This window comes from Ambystoma mexicanum, chromosome 6p (genome assembly GCF_040938575.1).
Source record: "Ambystoma mexicanum isolate Mex_15411 chromosome 6p, UKY_AmexF1_1, whole genome shotgun sequence".
NCBI lineage: Eukaryota > Metazoa > Chordata > Amphibia > Caudata > Ambystomatidae > Ambystoma > Ambystoma mexicanum.
In genome coordinates this window covers 1,246,130,051-1,246,148,790 of record NC_090935.1, presented here as the reverse complement: position 1 = coordinate 1,246,148,790, position 18,740 = coordinate 1,246,130,051, and the positions used below count along the sequence as shown (strand labels likewise).

The following is an 18,740-nucleotide window of genomic DNA, read 5'->3' as shown; positions in this document are numbered from 1 at the left end:
GGCCGTGTGTCCCATGTCGTGCATATTACTTGAAACCCAGGTGACCTGGAGGAAGAACGCAGTCTTTACGAGCGCGGGGCCAGGCCCGAAATGCACAACCTGTTTCTTGCTCTGCACGGTCGGTGTGATTTATGTGGGCTGCAGGGCAGCTCACGCTTCACTTCCCTGGGCTCACGCGTAGAGAGAGGTGTGTTGCTGGATGGTGCAATTGCCACTCAGCCTTGCACAGCACGGTGGTGATCACGCGGCCCGCGCGTGTACACTTCGGTGGAGAGGGGGCGGGCCGGCCTGAGCGACCAATGCTAGCTCGGCAATGACAGTCTGCATGTGAAACGGACCAATTGCGGGCGAGCCGGCGTCTGGTTATTATTGGGCGGGTGTAGCGGGCGCAGGCATTGCAGAGGGAAACGCAAGAGAGGGACAGTTGGAACAGCCTCTGCTGCATATATTCGGGCTCCATCTCCCCTGCGTTGACACCTCCTCCCCGTGCAGACCCTCTTGCAGCCCACATACATCACGCCGACCATGGAGTGCAAGAAGCAGGTTGTGAATTTCGGGGCTGGACCTGCCAAGCTGCCGCAGTCCGTAAGTTGTGTCCTCTCCCCGCGCTTGCCTCGACTGTGTTGGGCTCTCTCGAGGACGGGCGCAGTTGCCTTTTGCAGTCTAATGTTGCCTGCGAGGGTTAATGCCCGCGAGAGGGGAAGCAAGCAATGTTACCGAGTGGTGCAGGCTGCGTCAGCCTAGAACCGGCCCTCATCCAGCCAACCCACGGTGCACCCGTCTCTTCTTCCTCGCGAGCCCACACCACACCGGCTGAGTGCCTATCTATCTATCTATCTATCCATTCATTCACTGGTGGATGCGATTTCACCCTAGAGTGGTAAGGTAGGAGGACCGTGTGCTCTACTGGCGGGGAGGGGGTAGCTGTTGTCTGTGCGCCAAAACATTAATGACCGATGTCTGTTCGCAAGCAGTCCACTTACGTGATGATGCTAAACTGCATTTACACAGACCGTATCCGTGTGGTAGGTAACTCCTGTGGTTCCAACACCAAACGACTTATGTACACACGGCTTCTACTCCTAGCCAAACACCGATCATTGCAGCGCTTAGAAGGTGCTAAATCTATCAAGGGGCGCTTTAAAAACAAAAAAACAAATGACCTGTAGGCGAGCCAATCGTTCACAGGTGATTGCAGGAAGTGTCCTGTCCAAACTGCATGCGAAAGGTGAACTCGCTTGTTGCGAGTGGGCAGGCTACGCTGTCAGTGTGGGCATCGGTGTTCCAGTCACTGGCATTCAAGACTAGTGCATTGTAGTCGGTTTGTTTGAGGTAGCTACTCCCCCTGCACGTGCAAGCTTTAACGGGCGTGGGGGCTGCGTGTTTGGGTGAGGGTGTAGTTAGTTTGTTGGCAGTCTGGATTGATCACTTTTCAGTGAGTGAGAATGGCTCTCTGCCAAGGGTGCTAACTTTGACGAACATCGTTATAATTGAAAGGTTTACATCGTGTGATTAACCTCAGCATTGTGTTCTGTTTCCCAGGCTGGGCGTTCTTAGTCGACTGCCGATGTAGGTCAAGTTCACTAAAAGTTGGGAAACTCTATTCATTTCAAGTAATGTGCACAGGAATAGAACACACGGCCTTCGCAAGATGATCACAATTGTTACTTTTCTGGCCTGCTCATCTGTGCGAGGCGCAGCTGCCCAGTGGATGGCCGAAAAGCAGAGCCAATGATCTGTGAAATTGCATCAGCAGCATCCCCGCAGCCAATAGGCTCGAGGGGGGCGTGTCTTAAACTGGCATGCCAGACTGTTGTGTTGCCAGCTCTTTCTTTGCCACTCTGATTCTGCCGTTTCCCATCTGCAGGCTGTCTAACATTCTCGTGTCCTAGTTTATACGGAAAATAATCTTGCATGGACAGGTCCCATTTTTTTTATGTAGATGGGCTGTGAACGTCAATAGTAAAAATAACAAACCCTAGGAATTTTCGTCTGTACTACCATTGTCAAAATGTTAAAAAAAAAAAAGTTGTTTTTTTTTGTTGTCAAGATTTGTATTGTCTCGGAATTTTCCTCAAACTATTAATAATTGAAATGTAACTACTGTAATTTAGTGACCCCAATTGGTTCAAAGAAGCAGCTGCTTCGTTCATTTGCCAACGAACAACTATGTTGAAACTGGGGGGGTCAGGGGGTTGTCCTACCGTCTAAAATTAAATATATGCAATGATTTGATGCAAGTAGGTTCAAACCCTAGTGAACACACATCTAAATTAAGGTTAAGGCATTTTTTCATTTAGCAAGCTACTTGTGACAACACATATATTTTCAAGTGAATAGACGCAGCTTTTTATTATTTAGCTGGGTACTTGACTTTTCTTTTCAACAAAACAATTGAAGTTTTTACAAGAAATCGACATATAAACGGTAGTGCCCAAAGTGCAAAATTCAAACATAATTATTTCAAGTCTTTATGAGTAAACATAAGCATATAGACAGCATGACTACTTCATAGGTGAAAACATCCTATGAAACAATTCAATGAACTCGAGAGTCTAAATGAGTTTTGTGGGTGGGAGATTTGGGTTCAAATCTCCTGTGGCCGGCTGAAATATGACCTCGTGCTTGGTCGACTATGACCTCGTAATAGGTCTACATCTAGCTCATATTTTAGAGATGTAGATGCAGCTGTTTGTAAAGGCCCGGATTGGTGGGTTTCAACGCTGCAGACGTTTTGGCTAAGATGTGAGCCTTCTTCTGGGGCCATGAGTCAGGTCACTCTAAAGCTGGGGAGACCGCTGTATGCTGGCATGAATGGGGATGCGGCATAGTGGGTGGTAAAACAGAAGTGCGAAGGGCGGACCGCAGGATGAGTACTGGGCCACAGCTGGAATTGCAGGGGAAACCCTGGGAGATGAGCAGGGGTCCAGGAGGATAAACTCAGAAAACTGTGAGTGTTAGGATTCAGGCAGGAACCCTTCTGACCCAAAATGAATTGGGGACAGCATCTGGTGTCTAGAATCAATGTTTTAGGCTTCCCTTGTGGAGTCCATCCAGCTGGTAACGAGAAGGAGAGGTGTGCAGGCGCCTCCTGTACAATCGAAGCGCAGAGAGTAGAGGCGAGTGTTCTCTGTGGGAGCCTGTGCTATGTGGCATTAAGTCCGTGTGCTTATGAGTTGTGTATGAAAGCATTTGGGCACCTTTCGTGGACATTTAAGGCATAATGGCTCATATACTTGGAGGTAAGTATTTAATTAGAAGGATCTAAAAGCAGTTCCTGGGTATTCCTAGTCACCCTTTTAAGCAGGTGCCACCTGTTGGGGGGGCCTGCCCTGATCACCGGGCAGGCCCCATACGCATGTTGGGATCACCCGATGGGCTTCCTCAGGGTGGCGCTCATGCTGTGGATGCATGGGTGGGGGTCACTCCACCCGCTCCGGATCACCGGAACGCACACGTAGCTGGGATCACCCAGCACTCGGCAGCCCTGGCTCAGGGGGCGGCGTTGCCCAGCAGGGGCGCGGACCTCGTGGAGGGCCCCGTCCCTGGGCCTCCTCCACGCGGTGCTGCACCAGCAGGGTGCTCTCCAAAAGAACGACACCAAAGTCAGGATCACTCGGACTGACGAGCCGAAAGTGGCTCGTTTCTTTTATTAGCATGGTCACATGGTTATTCCATGTGACCATGACATCAACAGTGGAAGGTACCATCTCCCGGGGAAGGGTGACATGCAACACCACCCCGGGACCCAGTCACGTTATATAGCGTGCCACAATTTTAACCCCCACATGCAATGCATACTCATTTTATTGATTATGTATGACCCGTTCTTGTAATGTTAATCGCATTTGTAAAGTGCACGTACGCCGAAGCATGTTGGTGCTGAGAAGGAAAAAAGTAATCCAGGAATTGAGTAGGTGATATAACTGTTAAAACAAATATATTTTTAATTGACGCCAAAAGGCAAGGAAATTGTTTATTGCGCGGAGTGTCAAAGGTAGAGAATTCCACAGCTTAACTGCTGCGACTGAAAAAGAGCAACCACCTACCCGCTCAAAGTGGTAGCAGGGAATCAAGAGGAAAACGGCTTCCTTCGAGCGCAGCGCACGTGATGGCTCATGGAGCCGGAATTTATCCTGAAGATATTGTGCTCCTGAGCCATAGAAAGCACGATTAACTATTACCCATGACTTAAATTGGACCGGTTGGAGGACGGGAAATCGATGAAGTGAACGGAGAATGGGTGAGATGAGTGTCTGTACAAATGCGTGCTGCAGACGATGAAGTAAGTACAGGGGTTGGGCCAAAAAGAGGGAATTACAATAATCTAATTGACTCAGAATCAGAGAGGCCATTATGATGGGCCTAAGCTGGATTGGGAGGAACAGCAGAACTTTACGTAGGACTCTGAGTTGAAAGAATCCAGCCCACAAATGGGCCCCAACCTGACCATCGATAGACAGGGAGGCCGATAATATAAACCCCAGGTCTTTTTTATTTTTACCTCAGACTGGCGTGCGGCATTGGTCTAGCTCTTTCGGCCAAAAGGCTGGAGACCAGATCGGAATGGAGGAGGAAGAAGCAGAGTCGGGACCATGAGGGAAGTACACCACCAGGTCCTCTGTCTTATCCCCATTAAGTTTCAGCCAATTGTCACACATTCACTCCCCCACGGCTAACGGGCAACCCCTATCCTGAGACGCTATGCTGAGTAGAGTCCAAATGCTCCTTCATACAGATTTATAATGCACACAGATGGATATAGATATGTTTGTATGGCCCCAGTTGGCATGTGTAGCCATATTTAGCTGTTGGTGTCATGCCAACCAGGTTATCCTAGGCTAAAAGCAGAAACTAAATAGCTCTCAGCAATTTAGAACCCTGTATACATTGGACAAGTTCTAGTTTGTGTCTCTTTTTGGGAGTTGAATTCTTTGTAATAGTGCTTTGTTCTCTAGAAGCAGCGCATGCTCATGAACCCTGAAAGCATTGTGTGTTATTGCCTGTGGATTAATTGTTTCCTCACTGAAGTTGTTTTGTGTAATCCTACAGGTATTACTTGAAGCACAGAAGGAATTGGTGGACTACAGAGGGCTCGGCATTAGCATCCTGGGTAAGTTTGATTCCTGCCCTGGCTTTGTCTGGGTGCCCATCTTTTCTAGTAACCTATTCAAGTTAAGGAAGTGCATACTAAGTTTGGGTGGCCGACTGGCCCACGGGTTTAGTATTTGTCACATTTCTTATCAGCAACAGCTAGTTCTAGTCACAACGATATCCTAATCGCCCCTGGATGATAAACCTTCTCAGTCACAAATTAAGGTTAAAAGTAGCAAAAGAAATGCAGTTAAATGGGCAACCAGTCGTACAAAACAAGTAGTGCCCATGGAAAATGTACCTTCTCTATTTGGAGAGTACCATGTTACTTCACGCTTCGGCCTTAATGCAGAGGCTCCTGCCCTCATGTGCATTCATCTCGGGCAGTACTTGAAATGGCAAGGCAAAAGTGCAGGTCATTATCCAAGAGTAATATTTATTTTTTGCATTAATAGCATGCAATATCCTTTTTTCCAAACATTAATTCACAAACTGATAGTTTTTTTGCCTCTCAACACGTGTTTCCGCACGTCTTATGCTCGTGGTTCATCAGCAGAGATGCTAAAGAAAGAATATGAAAGAAAGTAAGAAAAAAATGAATGAGTTATTTTAAAAATTGTTTTAATAATTAAGTAGTGGTGCTGTGTTGGGTGAGCACCTCTGATTATATTAGCCTAATAGTTGTACTCACCTAAGTTCCTTATTGAGTAAACATACCTCTGATTAATAATTCATCTTTCATTTTGTCTCTCTCAGTTATGAGTTCTTTTATTAGTAAATTTCTGTAAACAATGAGAGAGGGTAACATCAGTTTAACCTGTATCATTTTTCAAATTTCATTCAAATGCCCTCTTTAGAGTAGTCACATTTATTGTAAAGGTAGAGCTACTGTGAAGCTCTCCCCCAAAGTTCCAGGATACTAAAGGTTTAAAATGCTGTTCACACCCAAAATTATCTCAAAGAAATTAAATTAAATTGAATTACCTTTTATTTTTACTAGGTACGATTGCCTTCAGTTCGCCATAGTCCGCGCTACCTTTCAGTGCTATTTTCTATCCTTTATAAAAGCCGCGATCGCGTAACGTCACCGCGTCATGTTACGCGATGACGTCACACGTCACGCTTTTACTTCCGGCGGCCATTTTGTTTCTCTATTTCTGCCATGAAACCATAGTGATTCCTTTTTATAACGTTTGTCTAGTTCGAATGTATCCTTCCTATGGACCCTTTTTTCGAGTAATATGAAACGGATCCATTATTTCAGATCAAAGTGAAAAAACAAGGGAAAGCCAGGAAAGAAAAGGATCAATAGAGCAAATTTGAGAAGAGACTTATTTCAAATTACAACCATAAAGGTAAAAGGCATTTTTTTTTTTTTTAGGAAAAAATAAAAAGTAAGCAATTTTACTGCAATTCAACAAATTTTCATAAAACATGAGGATGAAGATAGAGAAGATTTGCAGGATTGGGAGACACTACTTACAAAAACTTCTAAAGATATGATGATCAGAATTATCAGTAGCACATGAGAAAGCATTAGAAGAAACAGTTTTAAAAGAAACAATTGAAAAATTAAATCTTCCTGAAATAACATTAAATAACTATCAGATATTGGATGATTATCTGAATAAATTTACAGAAGAACTGAAATCCAAAAAACAAAAAGCATTCTTAAGGGATGAAATTGACTATAAGATTGGAAGAGTCTACACGTATCAGAGAAAATATGATAATGAAGTTTGAAAAATGATACAGGTTAAACATGACACGGTGACGTTACGCGATCGCGGCTTTTATAAAGGATAGAAAATAGCACTGAAAGGTAGCGCGGACTATGGCGAACTGAAGGCAATCGTACCTAGTAAAAATAAAAGGTAATTCAATTTAATTTCTTTGAGATAATTTTGGGTGTGAACAGCATTTTAAAACTTTAGTATCCTGGAACTTTGGGGGAGAGCTTCACAGTAGCTCTACCTTTACAATAAATGTGACTGCTCTAAAGAGGGCATTTGAATGAAGTTTGAAAAATGATACAGGTTAAACTGATGTTACCCTCTCTTATTGTTTACAGAAATGTACTAATAAAAGAACTCATAAAACTGAGAGAGACAAAATGAAAGATGAATTATTAATCAGAGATATGTTTACTCAATAAGGAACTTGGGTGAGTACAACTATTAGGCTAATATAATCCGAGTTGCTCACCCAACACACCACCACTACTTAATTATTAAAACAATTTTAAAAATAACTCATTCACTTTTTTTCTTACTTTCTTTCATATTCTTTCTTTAGCATCTCTCCTGATGAACCACGAGCATAAGACGTGGGGAAACACGTGTTGAGAGGCAAAAAAACTATCAGTTTGTGAATTAATGTTTGGAAAAAAGGATATTGCATGCTATTAATGCAAAAAATAAATATTACTTAAAAAGTGAACTTGCTGGTGTGACGGATATATTATTTTGCCTGAAGCGCAATCCACATAAGTGTTTTCCAAAAAGAAAATTTGAATACATATTGCAGCAGCCGCAATACTCACTTAAGGGTGCAGCATCCAGGCAAACAACAGTTTACTATTTGCACTTAGAAATCGCCCAAAGAGGAAGTAAAAGCCGAAAAGGACTGCAAACAGTTAAACAAAACATTATCCCAGAGTACCTGCTTACTGTTGAAAAGTACCAGTACTATGTCTTTCAAATGAAAGAAGTGCAGGTACTCGGGTGAACTTCAAGTACCTGTCCATTGTAAGCACAGATATTGCTTAAATAATAATAATACGTTTGCATTTATATAGCGCTATGAACCCTCGGGCATCTGAACGCTGCTTATTACCCAGTGTGTGGTGCTCATTTATCGACCTCCGAAAGATGAAAGGCTGAGTTTGGCACTGCCGGGATTCAAACGTGTGCGGCAGGCTCTGCATGGATGTCCAAGGAGTGCTCTGTTCACCTTTTTTATTTTTAAATGTCTTTTTTGGGGAGTTATGCCATCATTACTATAAATTTACAGGATTCAGCTAAACTTTATGATCTCCTTATTGCTCTGACCCTTAAACTCGTCACTACAAACTGGAAAAGTTAGAAAAATGTCTCTGTGAGGGGATGGTGGAACAACGTTTGTCAGTGCAAAGCGTGGAACATTGTATGGCCATCTACCTTGATGCTATTCCAAAATATAACGCAAAATGGGCTCATTTCATTGGACCTTGGATCATTTTTGCTCGACGTCTCATGGCTCTTAAGCAATCCTATTTTGTGCTTTCTTGCGTTGTTGTACCCCCCTTTCTCCTTCAAATGTATTTATGCATGGCTTTTATATGCTTGAGTAGCATTGCAATTCAAGACCTAAGCTTACCTCACTCCACTATTATATGCTTCTTTCCCTTTCTTCCTTCCTCTTGTGTCCGTCCCCTTATTTGTCCACGTTGTATCCAGTTATCCTGCCGATACGGAATTTGTTCTGTTACCTGGTTGGGCCTACATATTGTTATCACCTCCATTTTCCAGACTTTTCTTTCCCAGCTTCTTATTGGATAGTTTAGCTATACTGTTGCTCATGTTGACTTGGATGATGTTCTGTCTACTTGGCCTTCTGTATGGTCTTGATTATACTGTTTTTATCTTTCGTTCTAAGCCTTTTAAAGATTAGTAAACTAAAAGAGTGCTCTACTTGCTGTGCTAGATTGACACAAGTCATTTAGGAGGCACTTGCACATGCCAGGGGCCCTTCTTTTTCATGAAAACATATAGGCTGGCTTCTGGAGGAGAATGAAGGATTGGGGCAGACATGAAGTGGGAGATTTACACCGCATAACCCCCACCCTAGGGATACTAATAGGTGGGGGTTTTCCTTTTCCTCTCCACAGGAGTTTGTGTGGCAGGTTTTCAGCTTAAAAATGTTTGTTTTAAGCTGCCGACTTTGTGTCCACAGCTGTTGAACTCATTTTTCTACAGCGTATGTGGAACAACTTTCCAGACCCCCTGTGGGAACTGTAGCTCTACCATAGGTGTTGGAGAGGGCTTCTGAACCAAGATTGAACAGTTGGGCTGGAAATGGAGAATGGTGTGGGCAACGGTGCAGGGAAAAGTGTTGTAATGGCTGTCTTTCCCCTGAGTGGAATTCTACCTGTAGAATTCCACTCTTGCTCTGATGTCATGTTTACATCCATGCATGCTTCTACATTCTAGGGGTGGCGGTTGAGAACTTGTAGTGAAGAAGTGTTGTGTGGGTTAAGCACTGCTGGGCTCAGGCTGGTTACCATTAAAGGATCTTCACTTACCTGCCGTGTGTGGCCCCTTATTACAAAGTGCACCAAGACGGCCTGGTATTTGTATCAAGGGACCTTCTTTGACATTCAGAGTTATGGAGAAGCATTAAGCCGAGTCAGATAACACTAATGAGAAAGGCGTAGATTGCAGGCTTGTGGATATTGGTGTTGTGTACAATCACTAAACTGCTTATTTTACTTTAAACCCAGAAATGAGCCACAGATCATCAGACTTCACGAAGATTCTCAACACAAGTGAAAACCTATTACGTGAATTACTGTGAGTTTCTGTATTTTTAAATTTCTTTTAAGCAACATCATAATTGCATGCGTAAATGGTCTTGTTAGCCCACATCCTGTTGTTTTTGGTTTCTTTTTTTGCATGTGTCTCTGCTAGAAAGGAGTGGGTTGGGTTGGGGTTTATTGGGGGAGTCTGATCTGATGTGAAACCCAAAGTATTGATGAGTGTGGGCTGGGAGTATGAGATCCTGAGTGCCGGCATGTTCTGTGTTTTTTGGTGCAACATTAAAGTACGTGGTTTATCTGGATGGAAGAACTAGAGGTTTGTTACCTGGACAGCCACTGGCGTAAAGGATATCTTTGGACGAAAGAAAGATGTGCAAAATGTTGTGCCAGGAGCTCTGGACTGCTCCTCCAGGGTTTAATGTGTGTGCTTCTAATGTGCCTAATCTCCAGTCTGCCGCTGGGCGGGGCTGTGTCTGTGTGAAGATGCTAACAGATGGAAGCAAGTTAATTAGAAGGGGGAAAGAAGAGTTGGTTTTGGTATCTTGGGCATGTTGCATCTGGGGTTGGGAGCTAAGCTAAATAGATTGCCTTGCAGTTGAACTGATAGTGTGCTTAGTTGTGGTGTTAATCGTAAGAAGGAAGGGGTTCTTACATATTTGGGGGCAGTGTAGGTGGAAGTATGCATCCTCTGAAACTTTGAATGCTGGGTAATCTTCCTGCAGAACTGTATTCATTTAGTGGCTAATAATTGACTGCTAATCTCTGGTTTTCTTACGATGCACTTTCATGGGTACACAAGAAAACAACAATGTTCTTCTTTCTCGTACGCAGAAATATTCCTGAAAACTACAAGGTTCTTTTTCTTCAGGGAGGCGGGTCTGGCCAGTTTTGTTCAGTCCCTCTTAACCTAATTGGTTTGAAAGAAGGCAGGTGTGCAGACTATGTGGTCACCGGCTCCTGGTCTGCCAAGGCTGCTCTCGAGGCAGAGAAATATGGCAAAGTGAACATTGTTCACCCAAAGCTTGGAAGTTACACAGGTATGCGCTTGAACATTCCCTCTGTGGTTTGTGTGATGGTATCGGCACGTTTGTAGCTTTTTGTCTTTTTATTGCATACGTGCATTTGTATAATTTCAAAAGCTATTCGATCCCTTGATAGATAGGTCTTTGAATCGTGCCACCGAGTGTAGGTACCCAGGATGCTTAGAGCACCTACTCCAGTACTATGTGTACCTGCGCGCTGGCCAGCAAGCGGTGTTCTGCCATTCCATACACACCAGCCGCAGTCCCGTTTTATACTTCTCTGCTCTGAACTTTGTATTAAATAAGGCTTTCCGCAGTTGGTGGTGAGTATATTGGTTTAACAGAATTGTTTTACCTCCTATGAGGATTGCATCACTTTTACAATACACTGGCACTGTGTCCAGTGCGAAAGGAAGTTATGTAATGTTTTACAGTGGTGTATTTATAAGTTGTGAACCTTGATGAGGTTATATTGTGCTATTGCGCAATTATTAACACGAAAGAATGGGCCGACAAACCCAGCATCCGATAGTAAACTTAGCAACTTTACTGTATTTTTAGCAATCTAGAGGAGCGAAATTTAACAGCTGCATATGGGGCCCTGGAGTCCCCATTCTATTTTCTTCAGCTTCCCAAAGTGCTTATATCTTAATCCAGACAGAGCTTGACATTCCAGCAATAAATGTTTGGTGTTTTCCCTCACTTCCAGAACTTTACAAAATCTCCAACTGATTTCGCCAGCTGCTGTTTCCTTCTAAACAATACCTCTCGAGTTGGTAACAAGTTCCATCTTAAAGGTAGCACCAATTGCCTATAACCTTGATTAGGCAATTGCAGAAGGTAACGGGCCACACTACCTCGTGTTTTGTGCTTGTGTACTAACAGTGGATATCCATGGAACCGATAGACTGTGGCTATCCAATCAGTGTGGTGCATGGCCTCCTTTACTTTTAACGGATTCGTTTTTAGGGTTTTGAGATCAAGGTTCAATTCATTCAATATATTATTGCAATAACGGACAATCTACCCAATAAACTAGCATTATTGTTTGACTAGGTCAACCTTTCCCTATAGACATTGAAAAGGAACCCGCTTCCCTCCCCTAGCCAAACTGAAAAGCGCAGTTAATAATTTCCATTGGACACGTACTTTCAGAGCCAATAATCACAACCAAAACCGAATAGCGGTTAGGGGCAAGGCAGTTCGGAACCTTTAACGTGTGTCTCCAAATGAAGGCCTCGGATTTATCTAACAGCCCAAACGATTCCGTAATCCAAGGTTCCAAGCCATATGCCAGTGTTGGGACTATCATCCCTTCGTAAAGGTGATGGCAGGCGTCGGTGTAAATCGACCAAAATTGCCATCCACTCTAACATTTGATTGGTCAATGCAGCCGCCTTTTGCTTTAAGACAGTATCCATGTTTCAGACACTTTTTTGCTGATATTGGGGAAACCCAGATAAATGTAACTATTGGCGCAGGATCTTAGAACTTTTTCTACTGCTCCTCTAAAAGTACAAGCTTTTTTTTTTCTTGTTTGGAAACTGTAGATCTTCGTTTTTTCCGGATTAATCTCCAGACCGTTCAAGTGGGCACAGTCCTTAAACGCCACTAAAAGGCGCTGGCGGCTAATTTTAATCGAAAAATAAGAAATTCTCGGCATAACATATCCACAGGATTTTTAAAACGACAAGTCTGGTAGGAGCCAACCAATTACCCTCCATAAATTCCCCAACGTCAGACACATGAAATTAAAAAGGACAGGGAGCCAACACACATCCCTGTTGCTGTTTCAATATTGCTCTACAAATCCCCTTCTTTATTAAGACCAACATTTATCCCAAAATTCTCGTGCAACTTCATTACCAGTTTCAGCCGACCTCCCGGCAAGCCCCAACCAGGAAGTTGAGCCCAAAGTCTCCTCCAATCCACTTGGTCAAAGGCCACAGAGAGGTCTATGGAGCCCACAAAAGTACACCTCCTCCTGTAGTGCCCACACCACAAAACCATTCAGGCTAGTTGAACAACAGCCCATTTGCAGCTTAGTTGGTCTTCACACAGTCCTGTAAGTGTTTCAAAATCAACGCAGTAAAACGTTACTGTCTACCCCATATAATGTAATTAGCTTATAATTCTTAGGGTTTACATGTGTGCCTTTCTTGAATATGGGTACCACCAAGCCAATATTCCAAGAGTCTGGTACACACCCCCTTGCCACTACACATCTTTAAAAAGAAAGGTAAGCAACACAGCCCACTGTTTTGGGTTTGCCTTTAATATCACGTTTGTCAGGCCGTTAGGTCCCGGTGCCCTAGATGATTTACTTTTGCCTATCAGCCCATCCATGATATTGCCCTAGATGGCCATAGCAAAATCATCCTTTGTGCACTGGTGCCCACCCTTGAGATCTTGATTCGTTGTTCCCTGCAATTAATACATACTGTCTAAATGGGCATGCCAGGCAGCTTCTGAAACGGCGTTCAATTGCGCCATTGCTATAATCCCATCTTGTGAATTGGCGACTTCCCAAAAAGCCCTAGAATCTATTGATCAAGATGTTCAACTTTAATTCTGCATCTCTCTGTAATAGCTTAGCTCGGTGACCTTTACTAAATCTACAATGTCTGTATCACTTTTTTGATACCTTCATTATTCGATGTCATAGTTATTAGTGAGCTTAATGTTCCTGATCGTTCGTTGCATTTCAGACTTTATAATCGCAAGGGTTTCATATTTATGTTGGTATACCCTTTTTGTCCTCGTTCTTTCCCCCTTGGTGCTTCAATCAACGGTTCTGAAATAACAACTTTAAATGCACTCATTTTCCAATCATATATTGTTCCCTTAAGTACTTTGGCCACAATGCCATTCAATTTGAAAATCAAAAAAGGAGGCCAGCGTATTCTAGTTCCAGCCACGTTGATCGTCAAATTCCTACATACACTGGGTGGAACGTTACACAACAAAACATCAAAGTCAGCCCTCGGAATTGAGTGCTCGCTCATCATTTTTTAAGATGTCTGAACCGTCGCATAAGTAAAATAACTGAGCGTCCACAAAAGCATAATCCAGGGTGGACTCACTGTTCCCATGGTACCAAGTGGGCTGAATTTCAGGGTCCCCACCCCTCCACATTGCCGTTCAGCTTCCGTAAGGCCGTCTAGGTCAACACAACCATCCATTCTCTTCCTGCTTGGCATTTGTGGCCAACAGTGGTCGCGTCCATGGTCACATCCCATTCCTCACCCTCGATTTACACCACTTAGCAATTAGCGTTAAGGTCGCCAGCCAAGAAAATGTAACCTCCAGGTTTTTCGCTTTGCCAAGCTGAAATCGCCTCCATCAGCACCTTCAAGAATGTCTGAAGAAATGCAATACCCCTGTGCCAGTACACATTGATGATCAGATCTACCTTCCCATACTCTATACCTGACAATTCCATTGCCAGTGTGCGACTAATCCATGGCGCGATCATAAAACCGAGATCAACCTCGCGGTCCCTGAGTGGCAACACCCCCCCAGCCCCCCACCCCCACTCTAGGTCTTGCACTTTGGAGAAAAAAAAAACAGTATCTATTTAGGTGAGCCAGGTTTCCTGCAAGAGTATACATCTGCTTTATTTTGAGCGCTCGATTGTCGGGTTCGTCAGAAGGTGCATACTTCTTATTGAATTCCACAATGTCACATTCAGTCCAACCCTTTTGCTGAAAACATTCTGGGTCACCTCCCCCTTTTGCTGAAAACATTCTGGATCACCTCCCCACTTCGGGGCCCCTTTCCTGTGCAATGCCAACAAAACCCCTGACCAGTGTACCAACAACCTACTTCCTTCCTCGCACACCTCCCTAGCCACCCCTTCTGCTGGATTCAACAATACACAGAGGTTAGTCTGTGCCCCCACCCCAGCACATTTGGATGTGCCCTCTGGGCCCTCTAACTGAAACCCTAAACGTAGTAAGTCCCCCTCCCCCCCTTCCACTTGTCCCAAATCCCACCAATCTGGATATATGTGTAGTATACATTTCACATTATTTGCCTTATCAGGGAATTTCACCCTATCCATATCACCTGAGGATATAGCTGCCAACTTCGGTGCCTCTGCAAATATTGATGAAACATTTGAGCGATTTAGGCAAACAAAAATATCATCCCCCGAGGTGCTTGAATGGGAGAGCCTGAACCCAGCATTTTCTGGGGCCTTTTTCGCTCCCTTTTTCCTGAAATGACCTTCAATCTTTCTCCCTGTCCTAACCACCCCCATGGGACCCAGTTCAACACTCCAAGGATTCTTCAATATACTAAATGGGCATCTCTCTAGCTGGTCCCTCTGTGCTGTTGCCCCTGGGTGCCCGACCGGTCTACTCATGGTTTCTGTCTCCCTCACGTTCAACTTGGGATTGTTGGGATCCTTTAGGACCGTTGTTAAATGATGTAGGCGGCTGATATAGCCTCCCCAAAAGCCCCCTAACCTCTTGATCAATATCACTTCGTTCCATCAGTGATGAAGCCCTCGTAGCCGTGGTGACAAACTAACCCAGTACCCCAACGATTCTGGCCTAGTGTTGCCAGTATTGTCTTTTAGATTCTCTGTCCTCTCAGTAGTGAATAGATCTTTACCATCCTCCCATGGGTCTCCGTCTGTACTGCTGAGCCCATCTTGCCCATAGACTGAATTCCTCCCCACCCCCCCCCCCAGACATCACTCACACTCTCGGTATCTCCAGTGACAATGGGCCCCTCCCCTCCCGGGCAACTACCTCTTCAACTACTCCTTCGCTTTCATTATCAACTAAACTCTCATCAACAACTGTAGTTCTTTCCCCATTCCCCTCTTTATTTTATTTGAAGATTATTTCTCCTCTTCTTTTTTTCGTTGTTGAGGAAGAGTTAAATCTTCCATGATCGTTATTGCGCAAATACTTGAGCAAGGGCGCGTTATTACCTTTTCTTAAGTTTCTTTCCCATTCCTCTGACAGGGTGCATTACAATACCCTGGACGTCCCTAGACGGTCCGTCATACTGTTTCCCACCCTTACCCAGGCCATCTAGCTGACTAGTGGGTGAATTGTCTTTCCCCCTGCCCAATATTCCAGTGGACTGCCAATATTTCCACACCACACATTCCCGGTTCATCCTTCTACCATGTACCCATGGGGCTCTCGGTCAAAGCCATATTGTTGCTTCCTTCGTCCTGGATTACAATTGGCAAGTCACCAACCTCTGACTGTTACTTTATGACTGTGACGTCTTCTCAGACATTCAAGACATCTGTGCGACTGCAGATCCCAGCATACTGATTTAATTTAACCTTACTCTAAACTAAAAGTAGACGCCCTGACTTCATTCCATATCGTATAGATCGACACATGATCGCAGGACAGCATTCAAGGCTGATATAGAAGGAGATGTTAATCTTATACACTCATCTGATTCTCGAAGTGTCATGCAGTAAGCCCTGGGACCCCTGCCCTCTCCACCCACCCTGTTCGCTCATGAAATCTGTCAATTCTGATGGAGAACCCCTCACTGAAGTATCACATTTGAATCTGGCTCCCCCACTACCACTTATCACCTCTCAGTCCATGGTCTTGTCATTCACACGAATAGGGTAATTATCGAAAAAAGCATTCCTGCTGATATCATTCACGTGCGAGTGATCAACAGCCGTGGCTCGTGTTGAAGACACCACTCTTGGGGCCTCATCACGAGTCTGGCGGTAACCCTTAAATGCGGCAGTAGCGCTATTACCGCTGCATTTAAGGGTCTGCCAGATCATGGCTTTGGCGGATTTCCTCCCAGCTCTGAGCTGGGGGGAAATCCGCGGCAAAAACGCTGATTTTCGGCGCTATTACTGCCGGCGGGAAATCCGGCAGTAATAGCGAAAATTTTCCCCATGGGGAATGAGGAATTCCTGAATGGGCCCAATGAGGGATGGGCAATAACCCTTCCGCCAAACCCGTGATCCGGCGCTAATAGCGCCGGGGGGTTTGGCGGTAGGGCTATTAGCGCCGGCGCTAATAGCGCTGGCGTTACTGCCCAACTCGTGATGAGGCCCTTAGTTTGGTGCTGGCCCGCATATTGGGATAAAAATCTTTCGGCCAGCTACTGGGGGAAGCTTGCGGGCCCTAGAGTACTGCGCATAACAAACTCCTGCATGCGTGCCACCCGGGAGCTTCTCTCCACAAGTCTATGCCCCTGTTTTGATGATGTTAACAATGTGGTGATAGGTGTCTCTGTAACATTTTTGCTGCAAAGTCCCCTTCGGTGAGACTCAACAGGGTCACTTCCTCCACAGAATGTGAGTGTTTTCAACGTTGGCCACAAACAAGTTGGCCAAGGACCGAGGAAATGTAGCCCCTATTGCGGTCCCTGATAGTAGTTATGCATGAAGAAATTGTTTGTCAAAGTTCTCTGTAAATTGTAAGAGGAATAGCTGTGGAATATTTAGGGTTTGGATTATGTTAATTACTAGTAAAGTCGTATGCAAGGACTCTGTCCAGTGCCACTAATTTGTGTAGTCAGATCGTAAAGTAAGATGGAATTGATCGCTGCAACAATGGGGCAGCCGGGTGGTGGCAACACCCCTTTATGTACTTCTGGAAGGGCATAGAAGACCAGGATGCATGGAAAAGTGGGCATAACCATTCTGCCTATTTTGAGCTGATCTGGCCGCCACCTCTATTAATGATGTTATCATTATTTGGATGTTCTCTGTTAGGTTTCATGGGAGCCTTTGATAATGCTGTTTATTGCCAAGCAAAGATGTTACCATATCATCATAGTCACTGCTGTTCATCTCAATTCCTATCCCCCTCCCCCTGCCATCTGCTGGTTTTGTGGTTATTGTGATGATTTTACTCTGGTTGCTCTCAGGGCTTCCTGTTCTTCTTTTATAGTCCTAGTTGTCGGATTCAATTTCTTCTAACTTTTTGATCAGAAATCGACTGCTCTGATATTAGTTGGGTAGAATCAGAGCGAGCAATCCGATAAATTAATTAGTAATAACTTTAAGGGGTGGGGGAGGGAAGGGGAACCTCCCTCTCCCCTGGCACCTGGGGTTCCTGGGGGAGTTCTGGTTTTGTCCTCTGCCGTGACCCCTTGTGCAATTGACCAGGTTCTGGTGGTGGTGTGTGTTTTTATTTTGGCTTGATAGTCTTCTGAAAGAAGTAGGCATAGAGTTGCTGAGCTTGGAGGCCAAGACAACAAACTGCCACAGACTCTTTTGTTTTTGTTAGTAAGGAATTCTTCATTGTTGGGAGCCGAGTTGTCTTGCTGGATAATGGCCGTGCAGGCTCCTTGTTATTGATGTGGGATTGAGAAAAAGGGCTGTGGATCCAAAAGTAATTTGACTTGTTCAACTACCGACAGACCAACAAAAGGCTCTGGACTAACTCAGTTCTCTAATTGCTTTATTCTCCTGCAAGAGTGAAGCAATGGAAGCGGTATAAAAGTCATTTCGCGTTTGCTTGTTGTTTGATGTCTTCAACTACAATTCTAGACAGGAACAACTCAGTGGATCATTCGGCAGGAATCCTTTGTATTCCACGCCCATGTTCCAGAGTGGCTGAGCGGGCAGGCAGCAAGGGAGGAGTCCAAAACTCAGCAGCCCTTTGTCTTTCACCTTGCCTGCAAGGATGCCAGTCTTAGTGGGCTGGCTGTCCTGATTGGACTGCCAGACTGCCCCTTTCTGTAACTGCAGGGAGAGATTGCAGAAGTTGTGCTGTAGTTCCTGATAAATACTCTGAACCTGGAAGCTGCTGACAAATCGACCAGTGGAGCTGAAACTGAACAAAAGCATCTGTGTAACCGGAGCCTGATGCAACCCTTCCTTCCAATCAACCTGTGAGGTCTCAAACGACTCCTATCCAGAGTCTGGTGAGCTCCACTAGTCTCAAGAAGACCTGCATTTTAAGCCATCCCACGACGTGCTTCAACCTTGTTGGGCTGCAAACTGCCAATACCCTGGAACCTCGAGTCTGAGTGCCGTGCATGGTCTGGTATGCTTCCTGTGGGGTTTAGTGGGTGATTTGTGTGGATTGGGGGGGGGGGGGGTGCCCATACCACTTGATATATAATAGTTTATTTATATAGCGCCTATACACAATGTG

At 44.7% G+C, this 18,740-nt stretch overlaps 1 protein-coding gene across 1 annotated transcript in view; it reads left to right on the top strand.

Annotated features, from left to right (window-relative positions):
* Positions 1 to 378: 378 nt before the first annotated feature.
* Positions 379 to 18,740, top strand: part of PSAT1 (phosphoserine aminotransferase 1) — a 70,060-nt gene continuing 51,698 nt past the window's right edge. The window contains exons 1-4 of the mRNA XM_069625900.1: positions 379 to 585; positions 5,053 to 5,113; positions 9,575 to 9,644; positions 10,442 to 10,647. Of these exons, the coding sequence (XP_069482001.1) occupies positions 526 to 585; positions 5,053 to 5,113; positions 9,575 to 9,644; positions 10,442 to 10,647 (397 nt within the window). The 5' untranslated portion in view covers positions 379 to 525. The remainder of the gene's footprint in view (positions 586 to 5,052; positions 5,114 to 9,574; positions 9,645 to 10,441; positions 10,648 to 18,740) is intronic.